We start from the raw sequence: 15,478 nt of genomic DNA, 5'->3' as shown, positions 1-15,478 counted from the left end.
TGTTTTGTTGTTTTCAAGGGGTTTGATGTGCCTCATATCAATCTATAAAAGTACGGTTCTGAAAACCAATGCAACTTTCTAAAATGAGCCTGGCTGTCACACGATCAGACACTGTAAACATAAAACGCGCGATGGACGACTGATAACATGGGTATGAGATAAACAATTGAGATAAAATTAGATCTTGGTAAATTAAATTCATATACCACTTGGTCAGCTAATCATGCTCTGAAATTCAAACATGCAAATTCGTGCTTATATTATAGAGACTGTGAGGAAAATAACTTTGAAAGATAAAGCACAAATTAAATGAGAAAATCCACACAAAAGAGGCAACAACTAAACTTCACTTCTTCTTCTGCAAGTAGCAATTATAAATCCTAGGATTTTGCATTCTGTCCCTGACTCCTTTCTTGTACATGCAAAGGATTCTACCCTCATTAAAGTAAAATGTAATAAATAGGGCACATTTTGGCATTTAAATTCAACTTTGCCTAGACACGAGTCTTTTGGAATCCTCCAATGGTGGGTTCTTGTGTAATGAAGCGGGTATTTCCACATATATACCTTCAAATGTGCAAAAGGGTACGCTTATGCGTGGGATAAACGAACAGCAAAGAAATGTGCATTATTTTGTAACAGCACAACTATTTCGAATTTAGCTCTTCGGCTAATGTGTGAGTGTATTGAACTTTCTGCATAAGGAAGCCGGAAGGCTAATGGGGTAATTACGGGAGATTTCAAGTAATCCGACATGCGTACACCTACAGCATAACTCCAATTCATCTTCTAATCTGTTTAGTAATATTGCTTCGCCGCTAATTATTTAACAAGTTACATTAGACATCAGAAATTGGGATATTTATTACTTTCCAATTGATGTGTATACATACTTGAACGATTATTGGATTTTAAAAGCGACGGGCGAACCCAAGCTCCGTGAAATAAATAGTCACACTATTTAACACATGTAATTAAAAAAAAAGCAGATTTCGCGACTCTTTGTACCTCTTTCAAGACGGCTGTTTTACGCACTTCAGCATATTCTGGTGATTTGGAAGGCATTCTGGGTACGCTGGCGCCCTCGTCTGGAAAAAAGAAGGAATGCATGTTTGTTACATAAAGTACAAGCCTAGCAAAAATTGTGTTTTTTTGCATATATATTTCTCCAAGCGTATGAAAAACGGGGCCGTTCGGGATGCGCATGTTTACCATGTGGCTGTGTGAAAATAACATACATAAAGGGTTTTTTGGGAAGAATTCTATCTACCAGAAAAGTTGCCAACAGGAAGTTTGAGTAATTTGCATGTTTTAGTAGTTATTTGTTTTACAGTTAGGTGCAACATCTCCACCAGTCGCCTTCTCCTCCAGTCTATTTTTTTAATATAAAAATGTAGGCTGTAAACATGGCCAAGAAGTGAGAAGATTCTGCATAATGCCTATAGTGAGACGAGAAGCGGCACGGAAGATGTCTGAAATGTCTCCCGCTCTTTATAGGCGGTATGATATTCATATCCAGACTAGGCTGCATGCACTAAGCCGACAGCAGCCTCATTTTAGAGAGGCTGCGGGGGCCGAGGGGCCATTCGCATTTCTTGCGTGACTGCCCGATCTCGGGATTTTTGCACCAGATATTGCATCACGACACGTGTTCTTGTAACTTGTGTGTTTACCCACCACCCGCGCTGACCTCCAGCTTTTCTAGAGCTGGGGGCGCCGCGCCCGCCGCCCTGAGACTAGCTGGAGTGGAAGGAAGGGCTCTTGTGCCTTCTTAGTGATGGTCAGAGCTTTAAGTGGGATGGAAACGGTGTGTGTGTGGGGGGATATGTAACGAAGGGTGTGGCATAATAGAGTGGAATACAAACCTGCATTGCACAAGTTCATTGACACTTTTTTCACAAAACCATTGTTTGTGTTACTTTTATTTATCAGAAAAGAAAGCAGAAATGTTAACTTTCCATTTGACAAGACTATGCAGAAATATGATTCCCAGTAGATGTCCATCAGGTTTTCCTTAAAGCCTTGGCAGTCAGGGAAAAGTGAGGAAAGAGTAATACTGGATGAAGTGCTAATAAAAAAACTCGTTGAGAGACAAGCAGCAACGGCAATAAATAAATGCCCAGTGATCAGGGTTCAGTCAGAGAAAGAGAGCAGATTGTGATAGGCTGGGAATGATTGTGATCATGTGTGCTGACGGTCACTTAAGCACGACCTTAGAGCAAAGAGTTTATCACAGTGAGCCTGCCATAAACGAGAAATAACACAACAGTCAACTTTACAGAACTTAGCATGGTTGCAGTGAACACTGCATCCCAGTACCATGGAAAAGAAAGGAATTTAAAAGAGTGTTTTATTCTACGCTTAAGACCTTCTTCAGTCTCGTCATCTGAAAATGGGCCTCTATCCGCAGCATCCATTCTCTTCCCCTTGATGGACAGGGATTCTATGTAGAATGACAGTGCTCCATTAGGAACTTTAAATGAAACCCTTGGTAAATATATTTTTCTTAAATTTATTTTGGGCTTGAAAAATATCCAGAAGCTGTTAATCCTGGGCAGTAGAAGCCCAAGCAGCAGCTTTATCACTTGAGGGCTGCCCACCATGCCCACCCTTCATGCCCCCTGTGGATTCTGTGGCCATGCACTTCCAGATCACTAACAGGTGATCATACCTTCCAATTAGCTGCCGATTGGGGCAGCAGACCTAACAAAGCAATCTCTTTGAGTTTACAGGAGACCATGGGATGTCTACTGAGGCCAGGTTTTCTTCATGCCGAGGGCGAACGCACAAATAGAGGGCCCGATATGGACCCGTCTCAGTGCCTGATTTTTAAAACTGCCAGTGCTGAGCCCCAACAGGACGCAGACCATTTAAAGGCCTGGTGATGGTATTCATAATGGCCACTAAACTGACAATGGGGACTGTAAAAATTATCTCATGAGCAGAATGAGAGTTTGAGAAGATTTGGTCTCCATTTGTAATGCTCTTCTCAAGGGATGCCCTATAACATACATGCCCGAGATGCATGAGTGCCCTCTAGATAGAGCCATGGGCAAGAGCTTCTTGAGGTAGCCTAGAGCAGTGATACTCAAAGTACAGCCGGGGGAGGGGGGAGCAGCTCCTGGCCTTTAACTGCGGCCCCCTGGTCAATAGCAGTACTGGGCTTTTGTTTACTTAAATCAGCCCTATCATTAATAAGCTGTCAAATAAATGAGCAAGCATTTGTTTTCAGGCTAATTTAAAGAAAGGAAGTATCTAAGGTTTCCTGCACAACTTAACATTAGGCATGCCATTATTTTTAAAGACATCTTGCAATAAACGTATAGCATATGAAAATATAATAAACTCTTTTCAAAATTCAAATAAGTGCATTTCATTAACACGCAGTACCGTTTCAGCTTAGTACATCAGAGCATTGAGATTTTTTTTTTTTGTGTGATATTTTTCAGACATGAATTAAAGAAACATTCCTGCTTCCACCTCCTCACCCTGACAAAAACAAGTCAGTTGCTGTTTGCACCCTTTGGGTGGCTGGGTTGCTATTATAAATGGACAACATTATAGTTTGTAAATCAAACACTGCAGGAGGGTTTGTACAGTGCACATCCTGAAGTCATTTATGTTGAGATCCTCTTATAAGGGATAATGAAGAAAAAGGAGGGAAAGTGAAATAAAACAATTGCCAGAATCACACAAATTGCTCAATTGAGGAAGTCAAGATTGATCCCAGGCTTTCTGATATAATATTGTGCAATTCAGCCACTAGATGTACATAGTTCACTTCCTCTGCACCTTGCACAGCCGGTACTGGTAAGTACAGGTAAGAATTGGTTTTACCACTTAGCTTGTGCTCGCCGCATCGGCGAGTCAGGAATGTTTTGTCGAGCGCAAGGTAAGTGGTTATTTATTTTATTTTCCCTTTCCCATCGTCTTTCAACTTCCCTCCCTCCCGTCCCACCCCTGCCCCACCGCTCTTACCTGTACCAGCTGCACCTGCCCTACACCCATCTTACAGACCCCCAACCACCATGATGCTGGCATCAATGCGGCCCGCAGTCACACCACAGACAAAACATTTTTCCCTTGGTAAAATTTGATTGAGTACCCATGCCCTAAAGGGACAGATTAGATATGAGTCACTGTAACACTCTTGGGGTGAGGGTGAGGGTTCAGGAAGTGGGGAATGCCTGGATCTTATGGATTTCACTAACGCAAATGCCAATATTGTTCTGAATCTAAAATATGTAGCTGCATAGCTCTCGTACTGGTGTTAAATGTATGAAGCACTTTTTCCATCAAAACCCCACCACACTTTCTCCAGAATGAAACAGGAGGCTTTATGTTCATACATGTAAGTCAATTCACCAAAATGGCAAGGGGTGCGCCCGGCAATGTCTAGACATACCTCAGACTAGAGCGGCACGTGCAGGTAAGAGCGGTATCATTTCAGAAGGCATAACCAGTTGCTAATATTGTATGTATTGTCAAAGTAAGTAAAGATGGTAAAAAATAAATCAAGGACAGTGTAGTGTTTTTTGACAGGGAAAGCCAGAGTCAGTACTTGCGACCCTTGGCTACCCCAAAAATGGAATCCATGTATTCATCAACTCCCAAGTGTCTGTTTATTATATTTGAGAAAAAAATGATGCTTAAGTTGTTTCTAGATAATTCTTTCCTTCATATTTTGTGCCTGTATTTAGATTTGATGTACCGAGGCAGCAGGTTCCTCTTTGAGAATTTGCCTATTTAACTATTGTATTTGTGTTTAGTTTCCTTCGCTGTTGGAAATTCCGATTGACCAATTATGAATAGTTACTTCTGGATCCAGCCGTTGGCATATTACCTTTTGAACAACTATTGAAGTACTATAATCGAATTCCAGTTGCATCTTAGATCTTGTATTGAAGTCTACTAATTTCTGGTTTATCCAAACAGATTTCCCATCTCAATGGATGTGTCCACTAGACCACTGGTGGGACTATTTGTAAGACTATTCAGAATATTAACAAGAACTATGCATGAGAACAATTTACATATTGTGACTTTCAATTGTAATTAGTTGCATATATATTGACTATTCTCAACACCTGACTATATTTCCTCTTTGTGGGTCCATCAGCTAAGTCCTAGATTGGAGAAAGAATTCTGTGATGTATAGTATGGTGTTAGGTTTGTGTTTTTGTACTGAGGAGAGCCCCAAGGATGTCTTTGTAAAAAAAAAATGGCAGGTTTTAAGCAAGCCCTAAAAGAGACCCATACCTGAGATTTGGATTCATGTGAGATGTTCCTATGGTGTTAGCGAGTGAATTACTGTATGTTGCCCAATCCTAATCAATTCCTTAGTGTGAGAAGCTGACTTAGTATAGGGTGCTCACTTTTGTAAGTGTAGCACCCTGCACTAATCCAGACAAGCCTTATGGTGATTTTAGTGGTCCTAGACAGCCTTAGAAAGCTCACTAAGTGGTAGCTTTGGAGAGTAGCCTTCAGGCTTAGTCCAGAAGGAGTGTAAAGCAGCTTTTTTACCAGTACCTAATCTTATGGTATAGGTTAAGTGAAAATAAATCACACATTGAAGTTATAAAAATAGATATTTTATTACAAACACTCACAAACACATTTTAGTATCTACTACCCGGAGATACAAACACAATACACACAATATTTAGGAAATAGAACTTTTTAGTAGCACAAATACACAGTGGTTCCCAGGGGCAGACCAAACCATATACTAAAATAGTGGGATGAGAACCAGGACCTAAGTCGAGACTGGGCCCAGAAGATGTACAAGTGATGGGGACCCAAGGAACCACACAAGGTAAGTACCCAGGAACCCCACGGAGGCCGTGTGCAGAGCAAGAACACATTCGCGTCATCAACACAAGTCAATGGGTAAGTAGCAGTTGCAGTTTTAAAGATAAAGGACCCTTCCCGAAAGACCCTGAAGAAACCCCGTGGAAGATTGAAGGTTGGAGAGTCACCAGGAAACCTACACCAGGGAAGCCAGGTGCATAGGTGTCAAGTCACTTTGAAAACCGTCGTACACCACAATGGAGGACTTCAGGAATGATGCAGCTGGAGAAGAAGACGAAGAGGTGCGGTGGAACCCAAAGGTGGATTCACGGTGAGAAGAACCGGCAAGCAGAGGGGACACAGTCTATGAAACTCAGAAGTGAACAGGAGGCATGGAAGACGAATGCCCACCAATGTCGGTAGATGGAGGGGAGTTGACAGTGCCCTTGAAGTTGCAGCTGTGCGGACCAGGTGACGCTGTGGAAAACCAGGAGCCATTCACAAGCTTGTTCACGTCGGATGTCAAAAGCCAAGGGGTCAGTGTCTGGTAGGAGCACCAGCAAGCCTTGACAGCAGCAAACAACGTAGCCAACAGAAAAGGTGCATTGTCGAGACCAGCAAGCTCCAAGTGACTCACTACGGCAGATAAGTCAGAGCAGGCCCGAGCAAGTAGGGGACCCACTGAAGCCAAAGAATGCCCTTAAGAGGACCCACGGGCCGAAGGCACAGGAGTCGCAAGAGGACCTCAAGCAGCTCATGAATGAAGAAGGCCCACGGTGCCAAGATAGTGGTGAGGGCAAAGATCTTTGCTGTAGGAATTGCTTGAGGTTGGAGCTTCTTGGAGCCCAAAGATCTCTGGAGGAGAGAGCCAATAAGCCTTGGCAACGGCAAGTTGATGGGGTGCACAGGAGTTCTGTTCCAGCGGTTTAGACGTGGGATACTGGCCTCAAACTTGATGTGAAGACAGTGCAAGCCTCGAGGGAGTTGCAGAACCACAACCTGTGTTGCTGAGCCTTTCAGAGTCCCTGGGAGCCCAGGATCAGCAGACTGGTCAACTGCATTCCAGTGCCTGCAGAGACGGGTGAGTGACTCCTTCACTCCAAGGGAGATTCCTTCAGGTGTCTTGGATGTCCACAGGCCTGGTGAAGAACTTGTATAGAGTACAGGCACAGACGTTGCAGAAGACCAGCAGGACGAAGAGACCAAAAGCAGCAGGAATCCTACCGTTGCAGTCTCGGTTCCCAAAGCGAGGTCCAGAGTGTCCAGATGGTCAAAGTTGAAGAGGTATGTGATCTGAATCTTGTCCCACGACCAATCTAGGGACCCATCCACAGGTAATCCCTTAAGTACCCTTGGGAAAGGGTTGGGAGGATTCAGGGGTCCCTCCCAGAGGAGGGGCTGGACAGTGAGGTTGATATTCCCATGTCCTTTGTCCAGTTTTGCACCAGAGTTGATGCTTGTTTCTAGTCTAGGGAGGACCTGGCCTGGCAGTTTGGGCTGGACTGTTCCCATTGGGCACAGGGTCAAGACTGATTTGCATATGGCTGGGTCCAAACTGGAATGGCATGGTGAGCAAAAAAACAATGGATTTAGGCCCAGATCTCTGTACTGGAGTGAATGTAGGTCATTGTTCTGCATTCTGTCCATCAACTGTTGTTTTTGCATATGTCACCCCGAGTGGGAAGGGTATGCCCAGACGTGGGTCCCTTGCTCTCCATGCCACTGGAATCAAGCTATCCTGGCTGAAGAGGGGTGAAACCCCAAAACCGGTCCTAGGATGCTTTTTTCCAGTCCAGGGAGGACCTGGCTTGGCAGTTCAGGCTGGACTGTTCCCATAAGGCACAGGGTCAAGACTGATTTGCATATGGCTGGGTCCAAACTGGAATGGCATGGTGAGTAAAAAAACGATGGATTTAGGCCCAGATCTCTGTACTGGGGTGAATGTAGGACATTGTTCTGCATTCTGTCCATCAACTGTTGTTTTTGCATATGTCACCCCGAGTGGGAAGGGTATGCCCAGACGTGGGTCCCTTGCTCTCCATGCCACTGGAATCAAGCTATCCTGTCTGAAGAGGGGTGATACCCCGAAACCGGTCCTAGGATGCTTGTTTCCAGTCCAGGGAGGACCCGGCCTGGCAGTTCGGGCTGGACTGTTCCCATTGGGCACAGGGTCAAGACTGATTTGCAAATGGCTGGGTCCAAACTGGAATGGCATGGTGAGCAAAAAAACGATGGATTTAGGCCCAGATCTCTGTACTGGGGTGAATGTATGACATTGTTCTGCATTCTGTCCATCAATAGTTCTTTTTGCATTTGGCACCCCGGGTGGGACGGGTATGCTCAGACGTGAGTCCCGTGCTGTCGAAACTGGTCCTAGGATGCTTGTTTCCAGTCCAGGGAGGACCTGGCCTGGCAGTTCGGGCTGGACTGTTCCCATTGGGCACAGGGTCAAGAATGATTTGCATATGGCTGGGTCCAAACTGGAATGGCATGGTGAGCAAAAAAACGATGGATTTAGGCCCAGATCTCTGTACTGGGGTGAATGTATGACATTGTTCTGCATTCTGCCCATCAATAGTTCTTTTAGGTCTCGTCTGAGCCAGCGCTTTAGCGCTGCTCTGGCGAGAGCTATAGAAAACGGGGATTTGGCAGTGCAAACGAGTGCTTTTCAGGCCCCCAACTACAGTGCATGTGCGCCAGGCGCGCGCACCATTTGGCAGCCTGCGTGTACATTTCGGGGGCGCTTTGATATTCTCAGTGAGCCGCGCGGCCACTGAGAACATCAAAGCGCCCCCGAAATGTACACCATTTGCCACCCCCTCCCTTATCCCACTTCCTGCTTGTTATCACATCCTTGTTCTTCTAATCTTGCTATTTAGTTCGCTTTCAATCCCCCCTCGCAGGTTTAGGATTTCTTCCCTTGTTGCATTTGTCACCCCGAGTGGGACGAGTGAGCATGCCTATACACTGCTCCTAATGGTGCCACCAACAGGTGGCGCCAATCCGGCAAACTAACTATACAAGCAACAATGTATGCCCACTTTGTTAGAAGTGGGACATATCCTCACTATGGCTTTCCAATTTTGTAGGGGCTACTTCTATCACTATTGCCATATTAAGAGAAGGGTTCTGTATGGATTTCTCGATGTGAGGGTGACAACAAAGGTGGCGCTGCTCTAGTCTTAAGCATAACAAGCAGGAGCAGTTTACTAGATGCAGTGCTTTGAATTAGTAATGACAGTTACCACATGTTAAATATTTGATGCAATTGCATGGAGTCGCATATATAGCCAAATCGAATTGGATAGTAAAATATTAGCACTCGGAAAGGTATGCATACATTCAAAAATGTTTTTACTCACTTTGAAGTGTTTTATTCCAGCTGATATATATAAGCACCGAACTATAGGCATATTTTCTAAAGTTAGAAGAATCATACAAAGTAGGGGGATTTTGCCGGCAAAGTTCACAACTTCTCCCATGTTTACTGCTAAGAGAGTTACTTTTCACTCTATTCGAAACCAGTCAAACTTATATGAAAAATTACCACTTACAGACCATTTATAGGGGATGAAGAGTGTTAATCCCCCACTTCACTGGAGGGAAAGATAAACTGTGGAAGGCACCACAACAGGCTGGGTATCCTGGTGCAAGATCTCTCCTGCTGCATTCTGCACCCAGAGATCCCGAGACATTCATCAGCAGCCTCCCTCCACGCAGGTATGAGGCAGGACAGGGAAGTGAGGGAGTGAATAATGCGACAGCCCATAGTCAGATTCGTACGGTACAAAAACAAATCACCTGACCTAAATATCATGTCCTATCATCTACAAAAATATTGTCTAATTAGAGTTAATATCAGTGACACAATATTTTCTGAAATGATATCGAGGACAAAACATTTATGTCAGACATTCTTTACATTTACGATATTATGACATTCAACGGATAGCAGCAGGATGGTGCCTCGTGAGCATGTGACACCAGGGGCACGAATGCATGGACATAATGTGACCCCTACCCACGCCATTTTGAGGAGGGTCACAAGAAATGCTGTTCAGGGGCAGGCCAAGGTGTGCAACTCAGAGCTTTGCTGGGGTGCATGAAGCAGAGAATGGCCATGCAATAATTCCACCTCATGCCACTAAAAGCTGAATGGAACTAAAGGGCAGAAATCGTGTTAATCCTCACTGGACCATGTTTCCCTGTACGACAAGACTCTGCATTGTCGGCTTGATTGAAGCCCCTATTACATTATTTCTATGGCACAGTGGGGCATGAAAATGAAGCCACAGTGCAAACATTTTGCCCAAGTGTGCCATCAGTGGTAACTTTGGAAAGAAAAGCCTGTTGCCATGTACAAAAAGGTGGGCAATGCAAAATACATTGTGCACTAAATACTTTCTGGAGAATACAATGTAAATGGCCCCACTGACCAATGGCATGGCTGCGAATCCACTTCGAAAATTAGGTCTGGGCGGAATTTCAACAACGCTGAAGTAATCGAGTAATCTTGGTAATAAAGCGTAACTCTTTGACACAGAATTGTCAATAATAGTGCAATTACATCTGCTCATGTAATTAAGAGTAATGGGGGGGGGGGGGAAATCCTACTGCAAGAGCACATTTAGCAAGTGCGACCGCCCGCTCTTTATTCCTGTTCTGTTGCATTTAGAGCTATTTCTCAGTGTAAGAGAGCATCCTCACATTAATTTTGGACACAGTGGGGCCTTTTGCGCTATGAATGTAGTAAATTGGGAAAAAATCCTACCCCAAGTGCACGTCTCGCGCTGGCTAGTCATATTCTCTTCTGTTTCGCGCTATTTCATTGGGCAAATCGCATCCTTATATCTATTTGGGATGCGTCGGACATTTTTGTGCTAAGAAAATTGAGCTAAATGCAGAATAACTCTTCACGCATAATGCCTTGTAATCATGTTTAATTTTTAGGAATTCCACGTTATTGCGCTACTGGGAATAACATGAGTTACGCCTACCCCGCCTTTTGTGCAGCTTTACCACTACAAACTGACTCTAAACACAGGTCTAGCGGACAGTATTCTCGCCATGAATGATTGACTCGTGAGAGGGCCTTCAGGCGCCAGCCAGTGTTATTGAGTCAGGGTCATCGGTACGGCACTTCGATTGTAAAAAATACAATGAAATAATGTTAGCCCCATCAAAGTGCTTGATGCATCGTAATAGATGCTGCTGTCACACTCAGTATCTCAGCCGTGCCTGAGGCCTTTACTAGCCACACCAGCATCCGCTGAAGAAGAGAACACGAGGATTCCGAGTTCCACTCATCACATTCTTCATCAGCAATTAAGAGTGCGGTTTAAGATTTGATTAGAAGACGCTGCAGTCAGATGCCAAGATAATTGCCACTGATTAACTATTATGTTTACATTTTTGCCTGTAGTGAGTAATCTGCAGAACAGTATGAATGAACAAGGCAACTCGATTACTGAAATGATTGCTAATGTTAGAGAATGCAGATTGCATACCAATGTGCTTTACTCTCAGTTACTTCTCAATTGTGGTGATGCATTCTTATGTTATTAGGCAATTTCCCCCTATTTTTATGAATTACAGGTAATGCAGGATGTCTTTTGACTCACCACAAAACGTTCCTTGTACTACTCCGTACAGCACATGAAGATATTTTATTTTTCTGATTTTAACTGAGACATACATCGTGTAAACAAACAAAATAGGTTACTACTCATTGTTGACATTTTTCCTGTCTCATTTGTCATACTTTTTGTGGCCATTTCTTTTATTTAGGGGGGCGTCAGTCCTTGAAACAAAAAGTGTGCATTATCTTTGACTTTTCCTTAGTCAGTTTTGCAAACATATGACTTCTGCTCTCCCACTTCAGAGGCCCCTATTTTTGCACATCCTGGCCTCTATTTCTCCTATGAGGAGTTTGTCACATACAACCCTCTTAATAGATGTTTATTTAGCATTACAATCCCAAACATCCAAGCCTAACCTACATGGCGATTCTGTCACCCACTCCCATTATTTCAAGTACTTATAGTGGGGCCGATTCACAGAACTAATCTGAGATAAAATCCTAAACTTACTATTTTTGGTATTCACAGAAGGCATTTAGTAGTTGTTTCCAGAAAAATCATCTACGAAGACTATTTTCTGTTTTCACAGTGACACCGGGCACCGCGACGATGACGGTAGTCACGTAAATCACGTGTTTTTCAGAAACCCGAAAACACATATATGCAGATATTTTAATTGAGGTTTGACACTAGTCTTATCTGTAGCTGTATTATACACACTCTCATCACAAAGGCTCTTGTCAGAGCCACTCAAAAGGCCAAAAATTATTTCATTTTTTTTCAAATAATATATATTTTTTAATCTTTTAAATTCGCGATGACGTCACGATGATCGTGATCACGTCTCGAAATCGCAAAACAAAAGCAGACATTCAACAACCACCACATAAAAAAATGTTAACCTATAAAATGAATTCTAACTATTACATATTTTTGCACACATTTTTCAAAAAAGTATTTAAAGAAACAGTTTAAACCCTACTTCCCGGTTTCACGATTACACCGAGAGTCGCGAAGACTCCGGCCACTGCGACGATCGCGCCTTTTTCAGGGGGACAAAACACAAATAAACACACATTTTACAGTATTTTAGACACTAGGGATTTATTACTGCACTGTTTAAACTCATATTTCTGTAGGGAGTTTGAATAAAACCAACCATTTAAACTGATTTTCCATTTTTGCAGTGGCGCCGGGGGTCGCGATGATATCGGCAGCCATAATCACCACGAACACGTCACGAAATGACAAAACAAATGCAGACATTCAAGAGTTATCACCGCATTCGAAACGTATAATTGCAAAATGGATTATAACCAACACATTAAACAAATTAATATCCAAATGACAGTATGTCACGATCGCACTCAGTAGACGCTGAGTGCCGGGCCCTACGGAACCCGGGAAGTGAACAGAGGAACATTCCCGAGAGCGAACTACAAGGCCCAGACATCCCGGCCATCCCTGAGTCTCGTAATAGATCACGAGACAGAAAAGCATAAATGACGGACACACCCTCCGGAGGACGCCGATTATTCCCGGATGTTACCCGTTAGAGAAGGTACGTGCAGACGTGCGTTCCAGAAACGGCTTCTTCGTTAACTAGAGAACAGATCCGCAGTATCGGCTTTCCCGAAGCCTCCTTCGTTGGAAACTCCCGTGAAGCACCTCAGGACTGTTCCTGTGGTACTGTCACGCTCTTCAGCTTCCCGTTCATCAGAGAGGAGAGAGTTGCGGTTCTCTCTCCTAGTTCTCCCGCTGAGAAACTACAAGGCGCCAAACACCGCAAGGCGCTCCTCGACTCCCGGCTCCTCCGCGAGACGAGTAGTAGCGCAACCCGACTACCATCGCCCGAAGGATTTCCGGGTTACCCAGCGAGGGGTTTACTCCTCGATTCCGGTCTCCCACTGGGAGCCGCGAACACCACCTCCGCCCACAGGATTTCCGGGCCTCTGCACTTCAGGGATATAGCGCTCCTCGGCTCACAGGATTTCCGAGCCTAGCAGTGGCAGCGCTATCGAGATATCCTAACCTTACCTCAAGACGTCTTCTGGGTGGAAGCGTCACGACGCCTTGATTCCACAGGTCCTGCCAACATCCTACGATTCACTCCTCGAGAGACAGACGTTGCTCTCCGGATTCTTCACGTGGGAATTGCACCCCCTAGGCGGAACATACCGGACTCCGTTTAGGAGAAACCTAGCCCGGTGCATGGTCTTTCCTGTACTCCACCTTGCTCCTTTCCTAAAGAAGAAGGGGAGTCCCTTAGTAATTCCCACAACTAGGAGGGAGGAGAAGTCAGGTAAGCGAGCTACACTCATAGGGGATCAAAGGGGGAGAGATTGGCAGAGCAGGCCCGCGCTTACAGAGTGTTTGTTTCCTTACAGATCTCCGTCCCTGCCGTTCCTGTCCTACCTTCCCTTGCTCACCTGCCTCCTCCGTCCGAGTGTATAACACATCCGCCGGACTAGGGGCAGATGGGAGGTGGACCCTATTCAGCATCAGCGTCATCCTGAGGAGAGGAAACCCGAGGGTACACGACAGAATAATCGGCCCACGAATTATTCTCCTCCCGATCATGCTGATCCGGCCATGGCCACTTTAGAGGACGTGTTAGCCGCGTTAGCCCATATGCAGGTGGAGTTGGCCGCTTCTCGGTCAGAAACGGCCGCCTTACATGCACGTATCGATCGAATGCAGAAGAATCCCTTCGATGCAGGGCCCCCTTTTTCCACACAGACCCCTCAGGTAGTAGTAGAAATGCCGGCACACGTCCCCTTAGCCCCTCCTGAAAGGTTTCATGGGGACATACACAAAGTCCAAGTCTTCATGACGCAAATTATGCTTCACTTCCACTGCAAGCCAAAACTGTTTCTTACCAACCAGGCCCGGGTGGCCTTCTTGATCTCATATTTGGCAGGAGACGCAGCTCAATGGGCAGTCCCTATAGTCCGCAAGGACGAAGCACTGCTGTATGATTGGGACGCCTTCCGCAGCGCATTTGAAGGAACCTTTGACCGACGGGCGGACGCCTTTTCGGCGGACCGCGAGTTGCTAGCTCTCCGGCAAATACCTAACGATTTCATAAACTATATCAACAGCTTTCGTCGGTTGGTGGCAGAAACCGACTGGCCAGAAACCAAGCAATCTGCCATCTTTTACCAAGGGCTCACGGACGAACTGAAAGACGTCATCGCCCAGATTGATCCCCAACCACAGACCTGCTCCGCCATGATAGAGCTGGCCTCCCGGTTGGAACATCGTCTCCGAGAAAGAAAAGGAGATCCCAAACGGAGAGACAAAACGTCTTCCTCATATGACAATAACCGAGCTCCCGAACACACGGGTCCCAGATCCGACCCTATGGAAATAGGGACAGTACGGGCTTCGTTGACTTTGAGCGAACGCGACCATCGCCGCAAACAAGGTCTCTGTTTGTACTGCGGTAAAAAAGGCCACTTCCTATGAGAGTGCCCGGTTAGACCAAAGACGAACAGACAACGTTCCGGACAAGCAGCACTCTCCACCGACGACGGGGCTACGGGAAACGACAAAGCTTGAAGGACCAGGGAGGGAAGCCTTCAAGCCCACACTTCATCCCTTCTATGGAATCCGACAAGGAGCAAGAACCTGACCACTTCTTTATCTCTCTGAAGGCGGTAATCAACCAACGCACCCGAACCATACGAGCCATGGTAGACTCCGGAGCTACGGGATGTTTTCTGGATAAGGTAGAAGCAGACAAACTCGGAATTCAGCTAACACACAAAGAGCCGCCTAAACGCGTCTTTGCGGTCGATGGAAGGAACTGGAGTCTGGGCCCATACGATATGTTACTCCGTTTCTCTGGATAACCATAGGGGATGACCACGGCGAGTGGCTGCAGTTTAACATTATTCAAGCCCCCCGATGCAAACTCATACTTGGGTTACCCTGGTTACGTAAACATGAACCGACGATCGAGTGGTCCACGAATACCATCTTGTTCCATTCCTCTTTCTGTCTCCGTCGATGCGTCGGAGATGCCCATCATCAAGACACAGGTTCTACCCTAGCTCAACATATCGCCACGGCCGCAGAGAAGGACGTCACGCTCCCCACCTGGTACC

The 15,478-nt window shown here is 45.3% G+C and overlaps 1 protein-coding gene across 2 annotated transcripts in view; it reads right to left on the bottom strand.

The window, feature by feature from the left end:
• Nucleotides 1-15,478, bottom strand: part of LOC146855188 (uncharacterized) — a 1,301,788-nt gene that overhangs the window by 1,251,715 nt on the left and 34,595 nt on the right. For both annotated transcript variants that reach the window (XM_085650581.1, XM_085650582.1), the window contains exon 2: nt 1,009-1,088. In XM_085650581.1, the coding sequence (XP_085506707.1) occupies nt 1,009-1,065 (57 nt within the window). In that variant the 5' untranslated portion in view covers nt 1,066-1,088. The remainder of the gene's footprint in view (nt 1-1,008; nt 1,089-15,478) is intronic.

The sequence above is a fragment of the Triturus cristatus genome, chromosome 4_1 (genome assembly GCF_964204655.1).
Source record: "Triturus cristatus chromosome 4_1, aTriCri1.1, whole genome shotgun sequence".
Classification (NCBI taxonomy): Eukaryota; Metazoa; Chordata; class Amphibia; order Caudata; family Salamandridae; genus Triturus; species Triturus cristatus.
Note: the sequence above shows the minus strand (reverse complement) of the source record. Positions and strands in the feature narration are given on the sequence as shown.